Here is a 21,422-nt window from a genome sequence, read left to right as displayed (position 1 = left end):
CAGTGCCTGGCTCATGGTAGGCACTCAAGAAATAACTGAGTTGGAAAAAGAGAAAGAATGAATGTATGAGGCGGAGAGGACAAAGAGGACAGGGGTGGTCAGGACACACAGCCGCTTGGTCTAAGTCTCGCCGGACTCCAGTTTGCCCCCAACACACCCTCCTCCTTGGTGGCCATAAACGTCTCCCAGGCCCTCTTTCCAGGGCCACCCCTCTCCTCTTGTCCACTCCCGCAGGTGCTTGGGATGGGCTGTGGCTCCTCCCAGGGATCCTAGAGGAGAATGGCCACATCTGGGGCAGCCCAGTTGGCCATCGCCTGCCACATGTCAGGGCAGTTCTCCCCAACTCACCACCCTTCAGAAATGGGCTTCATGGCTCCAAGCAGGGAGCTCACAGATATAAGGATGCCACCAACCTGCAGTCAGAACCCATCTGGGGACAGCAATACCCGCCTTTAGGGCATCCTGGGTAGTGGGCAGGTTTCTGGAATCTGATAAGCCTCTGCCTGAATTCTGGTGCTGCACCTCTTAGCTGTGTGATTATGAGAAAATTGGCCAACCTCTCTGAGCCTGAGTTTCCTCTTCTATGAAATGGGTCTAATACTCACCTAACAGGGTAAGTGTGTTATGTCTATCAAAAAAGCCAATAGGCATTAAGGGCCATGTTCATGCCAAGCACAGTCCCGTACCCTCTGCCACCCTCGTGAGGCCCTAGGACATTGCTGCCATGTTCTATTGACCACAGACACACTGTGGCCCTCAGTCTCTTCTTGTCCTGGGTCCTCAACCCGAGACTCTCAGGGAGAAGACCAGTTTCGGTCCTTTTCTGTGGACCCTTCCTCTTTCCCCACAGCCTCAGACATGCAAAATCATCATGTGGTTAGTTGGAGAGGAGCTTCCTCAGCTTGACTTCCGAAGAAAATGTCACCACACCATTCAATGACAAATCTCTATGGCACCAACAATGCTCTTGCCCCTTTCTCTACATTTCCCTCTCTGACTGGAGTGGTCACAACTGAAGGAGCATCAGTGCCACTTCTCTCTTTGGTTATGTCAAATCCTGTTCATGCACAAAATTTCGAACAATGGGTTTCTTGTCAAAAGCAGAAGTCCCCAAGTCTCTGAGGAACAGAGAATAGATGTCCCTGGGCATAGGGTAAGGGTAGTGAATGGAAGAAAAAGCAGAAGGGGTGGAAGGAAACAACAGGATGGCTGACCACCATTTACTGAGCTCCTCCTCGGGGCCAGGCGCTATACCAGGCACTAGGGATATAGAGATGAATAAGACGTGGTGCCTTGTCCTCCTAAAGAGACATCTGGTGAGGGAGAGAGGCAGGAAACAAAGATGCCCTTGCGAGAGTCTCTTGGAGAGTTAAGAGAACAAAGACAACTGAGCCCCATCCCAAGCCCAGCAGCAGGAAGGCGGGGAGGCGCCAGCCGGCGGGAGTGTGTTCTCTGGACTGGGAGCAGATGTTATCGGCAGCTCTGCTTTGCTGTTCTGTGACCCAAGACTAGAAAACTTCAGACAGGGAATCAGCTGAGACAATTTGAAAGGGACGGGAACTCAGGTAAGGCCCAGAGACAGATGATGAATCGTTTGTCCCTGCCAAGTCGATGTGGGGTCCCAGAGAGAACCTGAAGGGGACTGGGCTCTGCCACCAGAGCAGGCCACGGGGCCGTGGAGGAAGAACGAGAGCTTCAGGATGAGGCAGATCTATGCACAGACTTCAACCACACCTGGGATCAGCCTGGTGGGGTACAGGGGAGCTGAGAGCATGGGCTCAAGGACCACACCACTGGGGTTCCCATCCAGGCTCCATCAGTTATTAGCTGGCTAAATTTAGGCAAGTGACTTAACCTCAGACTCAGTTTCCCCACTTGTAAAGAATTGTAGGTGGCAATTATAGCATCATCCCCCTAGAACTGTTAAGAGGATTAAATGCAAGCATCTGATAATCTATGCAGCACATTAAGTGCCTGGTCAAAGGCAAGTTTTGAGTATCGTTTAGCTGTTGTTATGGGCTAGAGGACGGTGGGCTCTCTGAGCTTATTCCTCTGTCGTATGCAGGATTAGATGAGCTCACACATGTGATAGCTCCTCAGTAGAGAGGGTTCCTCTCCCTCTACCTTTGTGGTGTTCCTGGATCCCTGGAAATGGAGGCAGGTTTTGGAACAGGCCATGAGGGTTACATGAGCATTCGGGAGCTGGGGTCCTTCATGCTTTAACAAGAATGTTGGGCTTCGTGGGAGCTGTAGGGCCGTCTGTAGTTCAGAATGTGGGGACCAGCCCCAGCGTGGCTGTGCTGGAGGATTTGGGGGTGCTTTGGAGAAGCGTATCAGCTTTGGTGTCACAAAACTACTTTGCCTTTTCTTTCGCAGAAACCCACCAGGTGGGGAAGCCAAAGCACAAAGTCCTGAAGGGTGAGGAGAGGCTGATTTAAGCTCGTGCTTCTCCAAAGAGAGAAAGAAACCTGACGTGCGCACACTCACTCGACTGAGCCGCCAAACGGATGGCATCCTCGCTCCCACGCAGAAACTTCTCTGAGAAAGCCTCCCGCGCTGGGGAGCGCAGAGGAAGACCCAGCTCCTCACTGGTCAGCAAGATCCCCTTGGCCACTAGGAAACTCTCTCCCAGAGGGAACCAAGAGCTGTTGGAAGCTGAGACAATCTCTTCCGTTTCCTTAATGAACTGCAGTACACGAAGCTTCTCTTCCTCACAGGAGCCAGGACCTAGGGAAATAGAAATATCACAGATGGACTCACTCACCGTATATAGCTCCCGCTGACCTCCCTGAAGCACACACCCATACATGTGCACACACACGCACATGTCACATGCATGCATACATACACACAAGCCACACACCACATATATACACGTACACACACATATATATACACACTACACACACCACACACAATGTACACAGATACCACACACACACCGGACACCACATATATATACACATATCCTCACACCACACATATACACATATACACACACACCCTACACACACACCACATATGCCACACACATACACACATACACACACCACACATATGCACACATAGACATATACACACACCACACACACCACACATACAGCCACACCACACATATATACACACATTTCTGCCTCAGCTGTTTTCTTCACATCAGCGAATGTTCTTTCTGTTTTGCCTCCACGATTTCATTAGCTCAGCATTTACGGAGGGCCTACTACATAAGAACATTACTAATACCTAATGTTCATTCCATGCCAGGCATCCTACTAAGCACATTTATGCAGACAATCTAATTTATTCTATACGATAGCCCAATAAAATATTCCTATTTCCATGCTACAGATAAGCAATTGAGGCATGGAGAAGTCATACAACTTAAGCTCCCAGCCAGCAAGTAGCAGATCCGGCGTTCCAGTCCAGACAGCCTCACTCTGGAAACAGTGATCCTGACCAGCTGCCTCTAATGGAAGAATGGGCAGATGACAGACGGATGGATGGATGGATGGATAGATATGAAAAGTTGAAGAAAGGTGTTGTAGGTTACTAGAGAGTTATTCCTGTGTATGACTCTCAAAGACCTGTGGGTACAACTGGTCACTTATTATCTGTGTGACCATGGATAACGTGCTTACCTTCTCCTAGCTTTAGTCTCCTGCTCTGTGCAATGGGGAAAACTGGGGATCGACTCCCTGGGCTTTGTATGACTCTATGAGGTGCTCGGCAGCACGGTGTCTGGCACGTGCTGTCCTTGTAACTGTCACTAGTAGCAGAGGCCAGCCCAGCCCTATTTGCTTCAACCAGCACATTGCAAATTCAACAGTGGAGTGGATTCTTTGGAGAGCATGAGATCAGCAGATCTTTGACTTCTGGAACTTGAAGACATTGTTTTCTTGTTCTAATGGATATTCTTGATCAAATATTCTATTCTGTTAGACCCAGAGATTTAGAATTCCTGAAGCAAAAACCCACATTTAAAAACCTCTGCTTGTTCTCCATTTCTTCCTGGACAAAGTGAAAATCTTTAAGTGGGCACATGAGTTCTTTAAAGATCTGGCCCCAATTTACCTTCCTCCTCTTCTTCTGTCAGTCCCTTCTAAATCCCCTCCCTTCCTGCTACAATAACCTTCTTCTCCACCCTACTCCTTGTACATCCTTGGTGCATGCTACTTCCTCTGTTGGAAAGGGCCGAACACATTACGTGGCTGGACAAACACCTCTCAAGATTCATCCCAGAAATCAATGCTGAGCTAATGTTTATCCCAATCTTCAATGAGTTAGTAGCCCCATTCTCTGGGCATCCTTTCTGTGTGCAGACTTCTGTGTAATACCATTGCAGTGTATTATTTATCCGATAACACCTCTGTTTCCCCCACTGGTCCCTGAGCTTCTCAGAGCACATATCAGTCTTTTCATGACTGTGTGACCATCATACAGCACAGTGCACACAGTAGGTGGTCCATAAACGTGCATTAAATGAAGAAAGCCAAATTTCAAACAGGTCAGAGTTGGCAGTGTGGACTCATACTCCTAGAGGCCTGAGCCATCATCCCTGCGTGCATGGAAGTTATTGGTCACTGCATTATTCACAATCAATTGTATGAATGCAGCTATCATGTATTAAGTACCTCCTATGTACCAGGCCTGGCACTTTACATCTATTAATCTTTATAATTCCCCCAACTGGCCTTTGAGGTAGCTATGTATTGTAATTCCCATTTTACAGATGAAACTAAGACTCGGAGGGCTCACCCTCCTTTAGGTCGCACAGTGGTAAATGGCAGAACCAAGGTACTAGTGTTCTGTCCTCCAAGCCAGTCCTTCTCAAGCTTGTGGGTGCATTAGATTCACCTGGGAATACTGAAGAAATGCAGATTTTGATTCAGTAGGTAGGACCCAAGACCCTAAATCTTTATTAAGTTCCCAAGGTGATGCCGACACGGATAGACCCTACTTTGAGGATCAAGGCTCTGAACCAATGGTCACCAAAACCTTTCTATCACATAGCCCTATCAATAAAAAGCTTGAATATGTACCCCCAAGATATGGGTATTTCTTTATAAAGCATATGCATGTTCCGCTATAATAATATGCCACGTGCAGTCTCCACAGCTGTTTCAGCTGTTAACACTTAATTGCATAAACCAAAATAGAAATGCGAAAGGAAGTGATGAAATACTGAATACATATGGAAGGTCTAATTTTCCTCTCTAATGGATGATCTTGTACACCTGGCCGTCTACTCTACACAGCCTCCTGTTACTCAATGAAAAACCAATTACTCTAAGTCTAGTTCTAATGATCTGTCCAGACCAAGGTATATAAGGCTAGTCACTAAAGTTACTAGGTACTTTTGGTTTCAGCAACTCAGGCCCCTAAATTTTCATACCAAGAGTACAAAATTCAATCTCAGAACATCTAAAATTATAAGAATGTTCCCATGTAGGAGACCTGACCATTGGTATGGAGAATAATTCTATAGATCTAAAAAAATAAATAAGACTTCTTATGTAAGAGTCAGACCAACATCAGTGTGTTAACTTTAATGGGTACTTCTGCTAGAACTTGACATTTTAATGGAGAATTCTAGTAGTATTATCTCCAGGTTGTTCAAAATGCCAAGGGTATTACTGTTCTCATCACATGGTTCTTTCATCCGACATCCTAAAAATCCAGTTGCTGCTAAAGCCTAAAATTGGGCTAATATTAAAATAGCCTGATGAATTTTAACATATCCAGAAAGGTTCCAGACAATGTTGAACATTGCAAGGAAAAAATTGAGAGATTTCACTCAACTTGAACAGCTATTATGTTACCTATAATACTAACAACTGCTGGTTAGAGAGATTCTGATTTGATGATAACAGTGTTGAATCTGTCTGGTTGTTCTTTCAAATTGCTGGCATGGCTATTTGGGAATAAGGAATTTTCAGTGAAGACACAGATTCAGTCTCATTCTGTTTATGCCTCCTATACTGCAACTTTTGTATAAGTCTACCTGCCACAAAGCTGAACTCAGAGACCTTCATGAGCGGCTCTCCAATTAGTCCCTTCAATAAATCCCTCCAAGTCAATTAAAGTCACTTTAGGTGGCACTCTCCTGGGGTCCTGAGCACCTAGTAGTGTTTTGTGCAAATAGCAGGGTCACCGTGATCCTTATTGATTAATCAAATGGTGCATCTAACTGATGAGAGATTACTAAACATTTGCCATAGGAGGACAAGGGCCCAGTCATTTTCACTTTTATAGCCTTCATTGGCTCTAAGAGAGTGCTTTGCACACAGAAGACATCCAGTAAAAATCTAAGGCATTGATTTAAATAGTCAATTATATGAAAATTTTAAAATATACTATATCAACCTTTCCAACACTTGACTGTGCAGATGCAGGGAAGTTACTTCCCATTTGTCAGCCTTGGTTTTCTCTGCCATGCATTGAAGGGGTGTGTACCTGGCCATCTCTAAACTCCATTCTGGCTTTGACATTCAATATCCTCCAATTTAAACACTCTTAAAAAAACAAAAAACAAAAAAAAGTAAATTCAGCTCTTCACAGGAGTTACTCACATGCTGGGAGCTTGCTTGGCTCAACCCGTGTTCCTTCCAGCTCTTGACCGCCCTCATCTACACACCAGCAGTTCCGCAGATCGAAGTGTGCCAAGGGAGTGCTGAAGTCTGAGTAGGGTCCTGGGTACCGGCTGAGCTGGCCATTCAGGATCTTCCAGAAGATGTAGGGCTCCAGGAGGATGTTCTTCCCGGGCTGAGTTAGGTTCCCTTCCAACACCTCTAATGGGACATCTTGGAGAGAAGGGTACTGTGTCAGCACTGGGAAGATTCCTTGCTGGCCAGCCTCATACAGACTTTGAATAAAGAAATGGAAGTTTCCAGAAGCTGCTTCTCTATAGCTCATGATCTTCACTAGCAGCTCGGCAGGGGTCAGCTCCGGGCCATCGTTCTGAGTCCCCCATCGTTGGTACCACTCGAAGACCTGCTCAGGGGGCCCGTCACATTGCACACGTCTCCACTGCCCATTGGCACTGCACTGCGGGATGTAGGTGGCAGAGAGGGCAGGTGGCACGCTGACATTGGAGAGCAGGGCCGACACCGTCCTGAGGAAAGCTTGCTCAGCCTGCAACTGACAGGGTGTGGGGCCTGGGGAGGAAAATTGAACACGGGTTTCAGTTTAACAAATTTAATAAGCTGGACAGACCAAGATGAAACTACTTAACTGTCCAAACTCCATCAAAAAACCTTACATGGCCATAGAAATCCCATCAACCTTAAATTTGTAAATGCCATCTAGACAGAGACCACCCCATGACTAAATCAGCACCATTGAGACCAGCTATTGATCAGCACTGCAGCAATGTATGTGGCAGTTCTTTAAGGCCAAACAAAGCTTCCTACTCACTTATTAGAATGCTTAACATTATGCACATGTTCCTGGATAATTTTTACTTTCAGCAGTTAATTTTGTCATTAACTGAAGTTTAGACTTTAGCCACGAGTGGATTCTTGCTACTGCAATGCACTGGGGCAGGGCCTAAAGAGAGACTCTGAGTCTACCTATTGAGTACACAACAGACTCACATTGCTTGGGTTCACCAGGTATACTTCGAGTTCCAGGAATGGCCTGACCCTCAATGTCAACACAGTAGCACTCTGAGTTGAAGCACTGGACAGGGAGGAAGTATCCATCACTGGTACAAGCAGGGACAAACAAGCTGGACCCAGCAGGCTGGCTACCCATGAGGCTTTGCATCCGAGCCCTTTGCTTTTCACATTCTGTGGGGCACCTCGGTCGTCCTCCTCTGACTCTTGAGCCAGGAAGTTCTTTGCCCCGGGAATCCACACACCAGCACTCTCCAAGGAAGCACTGGACATCTTCATAGCTTCCTTCCGTGGTGCATGACGGGACAAACAGCCTTCCAGGTGTCTGTTCACAGGTCTGGGAGCTGAGTACCATGTCCATCACATCACCTAAATCCTTTGCTACCTCTTCCGGCACAGAAATAGCACGCTGCAAGAATAGAAGGAATTCTGGAAGCTCCAGAAGAGAAGCAAGGAATTTTAGGGCATTTTGGTTCTCTTGTAAGTTAACTTCAAAGCCAAAGCTGCCCACAATTGGCTTATTCATAGCAACACCCTTCTTAAAAGCTTCAGGACTTTCTGTGGAGGAATTTGAATCCAATCCCACAGAAAGCAGCTGCGCTGGTTCTTCTAGTCTCCCTCTGTTCTGGAAGCCTGAGAGACCAAGTTGCTGGAAAAACTGACTGAAGTTAAATGTGCCTCTTGTGCCAAGAGCTCCAGACATGTTAAACTGGCCAACATTCTCCAAAAATTTCCCTGCAAAGAGGTTTTGCTGGAGTCTCTTTGGGTTGGTAGTAAACTGAAGAGCAAGTCGAGCCAGCTCTCGCGAAGGGAAAAGCACTCGCATGGCTTCTTTGAGGAGACTTTCTGAGGCGGAAAACAGTGGACCCTGCCCTTCCACCATTGGGCTGAGAAGCCCAGAGTCGACAAAGAGCTCCTTGACCGTCAGTGGGCAGGATGTGGCAAACCTGGCTCCTCTCTGAGGGCCTCGTCCTTCCTCGGAAGAGAACAGGTCGCGCTGGCTGAAGTAGCCTGAGGTCCCAAAGTAGAGTCTGGACAAAGCCTGCCGCCTTTCAGAGGCACAAGATTGGTCTTCAGCTGCACGAAACAAAGTGAAACAGGAAAAGTGACATTAACATTGTGAGCAGTCCTGAGACAACCCCTCAGATCTTTCCAGTGGTAAGATGCTAAATCAATTCAATCAAGGACACCTACACTAGGGACTAATTTCTTCTCTGTATCCTTTTATTTTTTCCTTCCCCTCAAAGCTGCCTTGTAGGGACCATATTTAGGAGCATGACTATTCCAGGTGACCTCTCTCAGCTTTCATTGGAGGTTGATTCTGTCTAAAGCAAGCCTCATAGACACTGGCCTACTTTCCAAAAATCTGACCACATTTGCCAGCTGTACTGGGTTGAATAGTGTCCCTCCCCTCAAGTTCATGTCTACCTGGAACCTCAGAATGTGACCTATTTAGAAACAGGATCTTTACAGATGGAATCAAGTTAAGATGATGTCACACCGGATTGGGGTGGGCTCTAAATCCAGTGCCTGGTGTCCTTATTAGAAGATCATGTGAAGACACAGAGAGACACACAGGGAAGAGGCCATGTGAGGACAGAGGCACAGATTGGAGTGACGCAGCCACAAGCCCAGGAACACCAGGGATTGCCAGCAGCTACCAGAAGCTAGGAAGGGGCGAGGAAGGACCCTTCCTTAGAGCCTCCGTGGGGAGCATGGTCCTGCCCACACCTGGTGTTCAGACTTGCAGCCCCCAGAACTGTGAGAGAATAAATTTCTGCTGTTTTAAGCCACCTAGTTTGTGGGGATATGCTATGGCAATCTAGGAAACTAGTATGCCAACAAATTCCTATTTGTATTTAATGAAATGTTGTTTTCAAGTATTCCCTTGTTGGAATTTTTAATGGACTGTAATGCACCACTATATGCTTTCTGTGTGACTGCCTAATATCTCCCCATGGGTAGTCTTGTCCAGGCTAGCTGCAGTCTCCTTGAGGATAAGAACCATATCTTAGATGATATTGGTGTTTCCCATAGTAAGAAATATTTTCCTCTATTATAATATAATATTTCCTATAATATAATACAATAGTGCCCAGAAAACACACTTAGCACATTCTTCTGGGCTTCTTGACCTTTCCTTGAAATTACTAATTAAACAGTGATCAACTCAGTGAACTCCATGCATGGTCAGGTCATTCTATCTAAACAGCCTAGGTTGACCGTAATCACATTAAAGAAAAAAATAAAATAAAATTCAAATGCCAAGTGGAGGTCTCAGTCACATAGGTAGAAGTAAGTATGCTGCTTTTTTCTCCATGAAATCACAAATCTTAGAGGACCTTTTAAACCACTCAACCCACCCCCAACTTTTAAAATAATTTTTTCCTCTTGATGCACATGGATGCCAAAGAGGAAGTCAGCCAATTTCCTTCCGTAACCAGGCAACAGAGAAAGAATTGGAAAATGTGGTGAGAAGGGGGGAGGGGGTGGGAAGAAGACTGGCAACATCAGAGCATGTAACACATCCCCCACCGAGGCCATGGCCTCCTCTAATGGCTATTACAGGAAGGTATGGAAGGAATAAAGTTGACTGCTTATTCTCTTTCCAAATTCATAGCTTATCCCTTCCATCCATTTGTTATGTGGTGTTACCAAGGCAAAGAAATTCAGATATCATTTCCATGTGGCATTTGTTTCCACAGAAAGAGGACTGACATGCCAGAGAGAAAAAGTAAAAATATATGATCCATCCATGCATTTGATAGAGCTATTTATTGTTTTTCATTTGGAAAGCCATAGTGCTTCATTTCCACCGGAAATTAAAGGGCACAACATTCTCTAGGTTTTGACAGAACTGAAATGTGATTGTAAGTATTAATATCTTCAAGGCAGGACCTCCAAATTTTCATTTTCAACACTCTCATACTCAGCAGATAGAGCACTACCAAACACCACATAGAATATTTAAAATGTTAGGTTGGAGAAATGGAGTGATTTACCAGGAATTACTGAGCAAACGTTAATACATATCTATTTTGAAGCCATAAAAAACCCTACATTCTTCTTCACTGTTGCAAACCTTTCTGAATCTACACAGCTTACCCAAGTCAGAAGCCTGTGAGAGCTCCTGGATTCTTGTCCCTCCCTCATCGCTAACATACCTCAAACTCCCACTGGGAAGATCAAATGGGGTCTTGCTGGAATGCCTGGTAACAGTTCTCATTACCTCCCCCTGCTTCTGCTTTAGGATCGGTCCCCATACCGTGTTGAATAGTGTCCCCCCAAAATTCATGTTCTTCCCAGAACCACAGAATGTAACCTTATTTGGAAAAAGAGTCATTGTAGATGAGAGTAGTTAAGATGAGGTCCTTTTGGGTTAGGTGGGCCCTTAATCCAATGTGACTGCTCTTTTTATAAGAAGAGGAGCAGAGACACAGAAACAGGTGCAAAGGGAAGACAGCCATTGTCAATGGAGGCTAAGGCTGGAGTGATGCTGCCACAAGCCAAAGAATGCCATCAGTTGCTGGAGCTAGAAAGAGGCAAGAAAGGATCCTCCCCCAGAGCCTACAGAGAGAGCGTGGCCCCGCTGACACCTTGATTTTGGACTTCCAGCCTCCAGAACAGTGAAACAATAGATTCCTTTGTTCTAAGCTACCCAGTTTGTGATGATTTATTGCAACAGCCCTAGAAAACTAATATAGACCCCATCATCTTGGTTCAGAACATTTCAATGACCTTCTAATTAGTTGCATTGCCTCCAACCTAATGTTCCCCTCTGCCTCTCCACCAGAATTTCTTTGTCTTACACACAAAAGCTATCACAACACTCTCCAGCTTAAACCTCTCAATGCCTTCACTCCAGGATGAAGACCTCACACCTTTGTTATGATAAGAAAGACCTCACCAACGTACTACTGCCTTTCCCACAAAATTTTTTCCTCTATCCTTCTTGCAGATTCTGTGATCATTAGCCTATCAATGCCTATTATTCCTGTCCTTATAATTTTGCTTCTCCTGCTTTCTCTGTAGAAAACACCTTTCTTTACTTTCCTCCTTCAGGAAACATCTTCACTGTAGAAAACTCTGATCAAGTGTCACCTCTTCCACGAAGGTTCCCTAAGTGCCCCATGCTCACGCATACTGCAAGATAGAATGGACCACCCCCCACCCTGCAACTACGGTCCTTTAGTTACCTGTACACACTCCTCTCACGGCACCTGGAAACTTGATTCTCTTTTCTTTTTTTTTCCACCTATGAGCCCCCCAATATTTCTTGAGCTCCCTGAGAAAGCAACTACGTCTGACACAAGGTAAGAAACATGTTGGAAGTTGATGATGATAAACTGGTTTTCAGTCACATCGTACTTGAAGGGTCTGTGGAGCAGTTAGTAGGCAGTTGAATTAATGGGGTCGAGAGAAGGTTGTCTGGGGGAACAGTTACAGCAGTATGATCTGAGGAGACCAAAAGAGAAAGCCCCCAGAGAGGAAACCCACCGCAAGATGGCAGCTCCCCCTGCCGCCGGGTTCCCTGGATCTCCTTTCCCCGGGCGTCCGCACACCAGCACGGCCCTTCCTTCTGGCACTGCACTGCCTGGTAGTCCCCATCTCGGCTGCAGCTTGGAACATGGGGGTGACCAAAGCTGGTTGCTGCAAAACGCTCCACTTCACATTTTGTGGGGCCTAGAAGAAATTCATGCAAGAAAGGAGAAGGCAGTGTGTACACAACGCTTCATGTGTTTACAGCATGCATTGCTGTTTGCTGCTAAGATTTTTTTTAATATCCACACTCACTTTGATTGAACAGCCAAATAGACTGTAGCCACTTTAAAACCCAAGTGGTTTCCCTCAGCAGAAACATACACATCTGTTGGCAGCTTGTTACTTACATCGGAATCTGCTGGAGATGACTAATTGAACTGCTAGGAACCGTCTCTGCAGGATCCGGTACAGGGTGGTTTCAGTGAAGGTGGAAGCAAGGTCCAGGCCAGCAAAAATGGTGTCATAAATTTCATCCAGTAATAACTCCACACCTGAGCAAAAAAAGCAAGCATTTCAGGGATGGTCTCATTTAGAAAGGAAGCCCTGACATTGCAGTGCAAATAGACATTAAGAGGGACAGAGCCTTCACCAGCATCATTACGCATCAGGTCTGAACAATACTTTAATAGTTTCCAAAGTCAGGGCTGCTGTGTATGGTTGTGCAGGCTGTTCACAGCACAAAGCACTGCCTCCAGAATAAGAGATTGAAATCCACCCTGTGTTCCACTCACCAACCTCAGAGCTATACCTGCCTGGGGGTCGGGGGGTGCCTCTTTCCAGTAAGCACAAAGGCACCATTCAGGCCAGCTGAATTCAAAGTACCACAGATGAAAGTTTGCTAAGACTGGGTCCTTTTCAATACCCACAATGGCCTGGTAGGGGAGCGGCAGTCACTACTAGTTCTGCTTTACAAGCAATGATATTTAGGCTCTGGCATCTAATGAATTGCTCTCCCTCCCTTCAGATTGCCTGAGGTGTGCTCACTCACCTGTCTCAGCCAGTTCCCGCCCTTGGCTGTCAGCACAGTAACAATATCCAGACACCTCAGGGAACCTTCTCCGGAAGGAGCTGAAGGTCACAAATGCATCTGGAAACCTGAGAGAGAATGAGATTTATGATCACCATTTCATAAAAGACAAGTCATCACTAGCTCTTCCTGTAGCAATAAATGTGGCCAAGTCGACACCGAGGGAAAAGGAATGTCTGCTTTTTTATCTCCTGACAGTTGCACCATGCCTCCTTTGGCAAATGCATTTCTTTTCTAAATTGGTTTTACCTGGCTGGAACCAGGCTGGACCTTATAAAATAAAGCTGTGCTTAGCTGTCACCTACTAATTAGCTGTTTGCCTCACTTATGGCATTTGACCAGTTTATCCCCACGCATGTGTCTCACAGGGACAGGCAGAAAACAAGTCATGATCATCGCATTAACTGGTTCCTTTGCTGGAATATAGCTCTAGAGACTAAAGGCCAAGTTTGCTTTGCAAACATATGGTACATTGTAGATGATCTCATTTTCGAAGATCAAATGACTTCAGGGCCCTTTACAACTTTTCAAGAGCTTGAAAAGGAGCCAGATCCCACCATAGGAAATCTGTAAGAAGGAAATTTTCCAGTTCCATAGTTGAAAAAACATGAATCAATATGACATCATTAACAAGGGCTATCCATCCCTTTCTGTAAATCGAGGAAAGATATTCCTTGATCATGTCTGGCTTGGCAATTACTGTAAGGAGCTCATCAGCTGGGTTCCCCATCCTGGAAGTAACAGAAAGCCAAGGTATGAAGAGCCATGTTTTAGTTCTTCTCCTGTGTGATGATTTAGCAACCAGAGAGGAATTTATTTTTCATCTTTGTACAACACTGAGAGATTTGTTTTCATGCCCTATACAGCTGTACATGAGGTCCAAGCATAGTATGCTTCTACCTACGTCTTAAAACATATCCCCAAACAATAAGTTAGCGGAAACAGCAGCTCTCTGCACTGACAGGTCTATTGCTGTGTAATCTATTCTAGCAAAATATTGAAAACAACCTTAATATCCAATGATGGAAAAATTAAGAAGTAAATTATAGTATATCTCCTAAATGGAATAAAATATTACAGTTGAGGATGATACTTCTAAACACTAGCCAAAAGGGAGCATGTATAACATTATATAAAAAGAGTAGACTATAAAATGGAATGCATATGCTGCAATTAGTACTATGTAAATGAGCTGGTGTTGGAAGACAATGTATGGCGCAGTAATTGCTCAGACCCTGAACATGTGGGTGCAACAAGTATTAGTTAATTTGAATAGAAATGAATATGCAAAAAAAAATCTATGAAAGCACTATAGGTTATGGATAAGGGTTTTTTTTCCCACATTGTTGGTCTATTATTGTGAATATGGGGATTAAATAAAGAATGTTATAGCAAGTGAATTGCATAACAGAAATTAAAAACTCACTTTGCCTAGTTGCCACTGACAGGGGGTGTATAATAAAAGTTCATTCATTGAAACCTGGGATAATTCAATTCTGAAAGTGTTGATAAGAGTGTAATAATCACCTCCATTTATTGAGCACTACTTTGTAAAAAAATGTCCACAAGATATTTAATAGACATTGACTCATTTAATCCACTTAACACTTCTAAAAAAAGGAGTGTCAGAAATTAAGAAGGTGACATATGTGGGCCACTATCTTCAACTAGTGGTGCGAACTCAGGTTCCAGCCCTGGTCTTACCCCCACGGAAACCTATCTCTGCCAGTGGTGCTATTCAGTGTGTGTTTGGCTGCACCTGGTTCCTGCCCCCTGCCCTGCAAGGGCTGTGACTCTGCTCCAACACTCGGCTCGTATGCCAAGCACTGAGCTTTTCCTGGCATCTGATAGATGCTAATGACACAGGTGCTGGCCCCAATTGGCTTCTGAACCCCATTCCAGTGTGAGGCACAAGAAGTTGAAATCATTCTAGGCCCATACTCTGCCAGTTGAACCCAGAAGCCCACTTCAATGTCCTGGCCCAGGGAAGACATGAACTCTAGGGTCTCTGAGCCATTTCCATCCACCACTTTATGGTCAGAGTCCCTGTCTTGTGGTTTCTGGCCTTATAAACTGCCCAGTACCCAGATCTACTTTTTGCATGGACTTCACTCTTGCTCTCATCACTTCCTGCATATTGGAGATGGCCCTGGCTTCAGCTGGAGAGAGTGGTCCTCCCCACTCCTGGTAAGACCACCCTAAGGCCAGGTGCTGCCACCTAAACTCTTTAGGGCTGTCCTCTGTTGACCTCTGGGGCCAATGCCCTGTGCTGCCCTCTTTAATCCCTCCTTGCCGATTCTGTATGTGATGAGAAGAGCTAATATGTCACTATTAATTATTACTCACAAAAATAATAACAGGTGGTATGTATTGAACGATCAGACACTACTCCCAACACTCTCCATATTTTACGTCATTTAATTCTCATAACAACGCTTTAAAAATCTCCATTTCACAAATGAGATTCTGAGCAGTGACATGATTGGGTCAAAATCACCCAGCCAAGACCAGGAGCCAGGTATCCCGAATTCACTTCCAGTGCTCTTTCTACAACACGGGGGCTGGAGGGTGAGGCCACCACTTCAACAGAGCCCATTCTTTTGGGGGCCCTGCAGTCAACAGTGAGTTCAAGCTCTAAATCTCCCTTGATTTCCTGTGTTCCCACAATTCAATTTGCTACAATCTGATTTTTGTGGCTAATTTCTGACACAACTTCACCATCTGTGAATTTTGGATTTTTCCTCCAGCATAACAAGTAGCACCATTATACTGTTTAGTTGTCACTTTTGCTGTTGTCTTTGGTGATTTATTGTCACCAGGGCACAGGGTTTCTGCCGTGCCGTCAATCTTCTCCGTATTAGATCGCTACCCCATGTCAACCAAGGAAAGTCAAACCACTGAAAGCGAACAGAACGTCCTGAAGAAAGTGGGACAGCCCTGACTCCACCCTTACACTTGGGCCAGCTGGGTTTGGAACCTATCGTATGGCCAAAGAATGCTCCCAAAGGATGAGTTTAAGTTCAATTCTAAAGCCAAGAATATCGATTTGACCAGGAGCAAATGGAGAAAGGGACAACGTGTCTAGAAGGGTGGTTAACGTGCCTCCAACTTCAAGGTGGGAGACAGGGAAATCTGAGAGATTGGTAGTCACGGAGGGAGGTACAAGTCTTTAGAAAATGCCAGGACCCAAGGTCTCAGTCACTGAAATACAGTACGTGAAAACGCTGTGCCCATTGCTTCTCACAGGCCCCAGACTTAAGAAACTGACTCTCTTGTTGGCAGTAGGAAATTGTCACGTCATGCAGCCCCTCTGGCACATGGCATTATCCCCTTTATAAGGACCAGAGGGACAAAGTCTCCTTCATCCTCGATAGAAGAAAAAGTTGTGTTCCCCTGAGAAACAAGCTTATTTTTATCTGGTAGAAACCAAATAACTTAGACTATTTTCTCTTTTCTCTGGTCATATAGGGACAAACACGCAGCCTCGCACATCTGTTATAACTTCACAGAACAGTTGATGTGGACCTACCTTGGCCTTGCCTTATTCTTATTTCCTACCCTTATTTTGCCTTCCTCATGATTTCCTCTAATTTCCACTTTTATCCTGTTCTGGGCACATCAGAGGAAAGAAAGAAGACAAAATCAATGCAATATTTAATAAAAATAAAAAATGGTATGTATTTTGTCTAGTGGAAAAGGATGCTTGCTTTTTGTTGAATAAAAAGCAAACTCTCAGGGTGATCACAGAAGAGTCCTCAAGAAAGACAATGCCAGTGGAGGGACAGGCGATGGCATTTCTGAGCTTGCACCCAGCCTACAGGCCGGGAAGTTACTGACAAGACTGTGAAGCACTGGTCCCCACCAGGCATCTGGTCTTGTTCACGTGCAGAGCAGGATTCACGTGTCTGGGTTCAGTCAGATCCTCTAGCATCTCCATGGGCAGTCTCTCCAGAAATCTAACCACTGATTAATAAATTAGTCATGTATTTGATTTTCTCCTGCACTAGAGTAGGTACTCCTTTGTGGAGGGGCTGTAGCCTAGCATAGTACCCAATTTCCCCATACAGTCCCTTCTATCTTGCACTTACAATGCGCCTTCACCATGTATTAAGATGCATCTGATCCTTCCCACTGGATAGTCTGGGTAGCATGGGTGGCTAAGGGGTTTGTGGTAAGAAGTTTGCTAAAAAGTTTAAGTGAATTTAGTCACTAAGGGCAAGGGTTGATAAAGAAGCCAATTAACTGAATTTTAACTCAGACCACTAAAATCTTGTTAATGACATCAGCCCTGCTTGAAGGCTCCTAAGAGCTTTACCTGTAATCTGCTTGGCCAAAACCTGCGGCTGGGCCAGGGCAATGTGAGAGATGGGGCATGGGTCAGAAAGGACTAGCAAAGCTTACTCCCTGTCACGACATGGTACTTTAGAAGTCACCAGCCAAATAGGTGTCATGAGCAATGGCATTCTTCAAGGGCAAAAGGACCTACTTCAAATGCACAAGCTCTATGGCCAAGTTCAGGTGCGAATCATCACCCAGCACATTAAGAACTCACAACAGGTTGGCAAATGAGCTGCCCACAGGCTTTCAGCCTTCCCATGGCCCCAGGGAAATAAGTCAACAGGCCACTTCCCCATTTCAGTGTCCCAAAGAAACACCCTCAGATTCAACATTCCAAAACCAACCCTGTCATTTTTCCTTTCCAAACTCATCCTCGACCATCCATCTAAAACTGACCTGGGAGTCATCCTTGACTCTCCCCTGCTCTCACCCTCCATATTTATTGCTTCGCCAAGCTCTGTGGGTTCCATCTGGTAAATAATTCTCCCACCTGTCAGCCCTCCTCTCCGTCACCTACTGCACATCACTGTCTCCCACCTGGACTAGCCTCCCAGTACCCACCCACTCTGCTCCTCCCCCACCCCACTCCATTCTTTCTGAAATCCAAGTCTGAGGGCGATTAGGACATACCTTACCCGCCTTCCAGACTTAAAATGCTTGGTGCAATATTGGGGAATTACCTACACTAAACAATTACTCTTTGATTATCTGAAATTCAAATGTAACTGGCTGTCCCGTATTTTACCTTGCAACCCTAGGTGCTAAGCTTAGACTCTTCACGTGGCTCCGTCCACTTTGCCCAGAGGAGTCACTGGGCCTGAGACCATCCAGGTCAACATAAGCATCAGAAAATCCCTGATTACAGCTGGGCTTCCAGTAACCAACCATCCCACCCTTCCCATGACCTTCCTAAACCAGAATTTGCTCTGAGACATGCTTGCTTACAAAAAAGAAAAGGATCCCATTTCAGGAGTAAATTTCTGTGTGTTTGTTTTAAACAATGGATGCTTAGTGCTAAACTTTTGCATTTAACTCGACTGCCCTCTGGTGGAAGTAGCTGTGAATTGTGTCTCAATCTCAACATGGCACCCAAAAAGTTCTTAGATGCATTCACCTGTTCTGTAAGCACAGATTGTAGACCTACTGGGTGCAAGCTCTGTACTATACACTGTTTGGCAACAAAGATGAATCACAGTAGCATGATCTAGTAAAAGGATCCAGACAGCTCTAGCACCCACTAACTATGCTTCCTGGGGTGAGTTCCTAAACCTCTGTGTTTCAGAGTCCTCATATTTATACTAGAGACTACAATTATCAAATTGTTTCTGTAAGTATTAAAGTAAATAAAAGGATGCAAAATTTCCTGTATATGGTAAGCACTCAGCTGAATTCAAACGGAGAATACATCTGTTTGCTTCAAAGAACATTCAGTGAATCTGGCTGTTGGAGATTTATATGTGTTCACAGGCAGGCCATTCTCTAGGTTTGGGGCGGGGGGGCAGGATCTAACCTACAACCTACATTTGCCAAAACTAGGTGATATATGAGAATTCCCTACAGATGTATAATAATTTACAATTTTGTCAATTTGCAATGGTTTCACAGATGGGGTCTCATTGGATTTACTGTGACCTAATAAGCGGACACTGTCCTACATTTCCTAGCAGGGAACACTGAGGCTCTGAGAGAGTAAGTGGCCAGGCCACCATGCTAAGTAGTGGCAGAGGCAGAATGCAGGTCACAAAGGTAAGTGCTAAAGGACCGGGCAGGTAATACGGGGTATGACAACAGAGGGTATGACGACAGAGCACAGAGGGACCTGGAACACAGGCGGGTGTGTCCTTGGTCCAAAAAGGGCAGAGCAAGTCCATTTTCTTGGTGCCATGAGTGAATGCACGCAGCCTCCCACCCTTGTTCTTTGAAATCGGAAATTCAGAATTTAGTATTTTAAGTTGAACATATAAAACTGCACGTGTCCAACTATTTTTTATCTACAAAAACAGGAGTTTCATAGGGTATAACCTAATAAAAGGTCTAGGTTTAAAAAATATCACGCAGCTCAAACAAAACCTGTCTAAGGAACAGATCCTGTGTACAGGCTGCTAGTCTGAGACTCCTCCTGGCACCGCCCATGAGAATTTCCTCTCTCGCACGGGAAAAGAAACTGGTGGTTTTAGAAGCCAGCCACACAGAGGCTCGAGTTGTCCAAGAGAATTCATACCAGCATTTGCAGGCTAGTATTCTTATTTCTGTTTACTCAGAATGGTTCAATTACATCTGAAGTCTGCACGAGCCCTTTGCAATAATCAAGTGGCCATCTTCGATAACCAGAAGCTATCCAGCTACTGGGGCCAAGATCTTTAATGCAGCTCCCTTTCTAAAGATGTTATTTAAATCTTTAAAGTTATTTATAAGTGCACACATACACACAGTTTACAAAACTTCATAAATATGATGACATCAATGCTTCTGGAGCGCTGTCTTTTGTCCCTTTCTGCCAACCCCTTTCTGCCCGCTCTTCCTTCTGCAGAACAGCCCTGACCCCCGAAGCAGCCCATCATAACGACGCAGCATGTGCCGCTTCACGTTGGCCTCGGAGCCCACTTAGTCCTGTGCAGACACCAGCATCATCATATAATTGTATAGGCATATGTAAAGGATATTTTTTCTTGTTTGCTCTTTAAAAAGTAAATCACATTATATTGTATTATCTGTACTTTGTATCTTGAATCATATTATCATAATATACTGTGGAATCCTCTCCAAGTCAACTGTTCTAGCTCTAATGGATTCTTTTTAATGGCTGCATAAATATTTACGGCAATGCACATTTATTCAGTTATCCACCTTTTCCCAGTCACTTTGTTCCCCAGTTTTATACTATAGTGAAAAACGATGCAGTAAACACCCGCATACATATGTCTTCACATTGTGGTATTTTACATCTCCATGGGCTGGCTGGGCCAGAGGGTGCACATATTTTTAATTTAATAGCAATAGCCAGTTTGCTTTGTTAAAAATGCTGCAGTAATTCAGATGCCCAGCAGCAACATATGAGAGTGAGGCAGCTCCAATTTTTCATCGTGCCGTGTGTATGACACACACGAGCCCTCAGCTCAACGTGTGAGCTTTGCAGCCTGGGTCCCCTCACCTGTTGTAGTTATGGACCAGATCAAAGATCATCATGTCCGTGGTGTTGACAAATTTGCACTGGACAGGCAGAAACTCTCCATCTGCAGAACACTGGGGTGGCGACTTGTCCCCTACCCCATGGAGAAGACGGCGGTTTCTTATTTCACAGCTCCTTGGACCTAAACGTTGTAATGAAAAAATGTTAAATTCTTCTCTGTGAATGGGTGCATATGTTTCTGCAGTCAAGCTGCATATACAGTCACGCGTTGCTTAACGACAGGGATACACTCTGAGAAATGCATCATTAGGCGATTTCACCATTGTGCGAACATTGCAGAGTGTGCCTACACAAAAACCCAGGTGGCGTAGCCTACTGCACACCCAGGCTCTGTGGTATAGCCTATTGCTCCTAGGCTATACCTATACACCTGTATAGCATGTTACTGTACTCAGTGCTGTAAGCAGCTGTAACACAATGGTAAGTATTTGTGCATCTAAACATAGAAAAGGGACAGTAAAAATAATATGAAAAATAAAAAAATAAGGTACGCCTATATAGGGCACTAACCATGAATGGAGCTTGCAGGACTGGAAGTTGCTCTGGGTGGGTCAGCGAGTGAGTGGTGAGTGAATGTGAAGGTCCAGGACATTACTGCACACTACTGCGGATTTTATAAATGTACACTTAGGCTGCACTAAATTCATAACAAATTTTTTCTTTCTTCAATAATAAATTAACCTTAGCTTATTATAAATTTTTTTACTTTATAAAC

General features: G+C 44.9%; 1 protein-coding gene across 1 annotated transcript in view; it reads right to left on the bottom strand.

Moving 5' to 3' along the window:
* Positions 1-21,422, bottom strand: part of TG (thyroglobulin) — a 251,456-nt gene that overhangs the window by 224,733 nt on the left and 5,301 nt on the right. The window contains exons 5-11 of the mRNA XM_012648052.1: positions 20,669-20,828; positions 13,141-13,247; positions 12,500-12,643; positions 12,108-12,293; positions 7,590-8,687; positions 6,567-7,151; positions 2,488-2,727 (exon numbers count right to left, since the gene is read on the bottom strand). Coding sequence (XP_012503506.1) covers positions 2,488-2,727; positions 6,567-7,151; positions 7,590-8,687; positions 12,108-12,293; positions 12,500-12,643; positions 13,141-13,247; positions 20,669-20,828 — 2,520 coding nt within the window. The remainder of the gene's footprint in view (positions 1-2,487; positions 2,728-6,566; positions 7,152-7,589; positions 8,688-12,107; positions 12,294-12,499; positions 12,644-13,140; positions 13,248-20,668; positions 20,829-21,422) is intronic.

Source organism: Propithecus coquereli, unplaced genomic scaffold, assembly GCF_000956105.1.
Source record: "Propithecus coquereli isolate 6110/MARCELLA unplaced genomic scaffold, Pcoq_1.0 Scaffold28, whole genome shotgun sequence".
NCBI classification, from domain to species: domain Eukaryota; kingdom Metazoa; phylum Chordata; class Mammalia; order Primates; family Indriidae; genus Propithecus; species Propithecus coquereli.
This window is presented reverse-complemented; position numbering and strand designations above follow the sequence as displayed.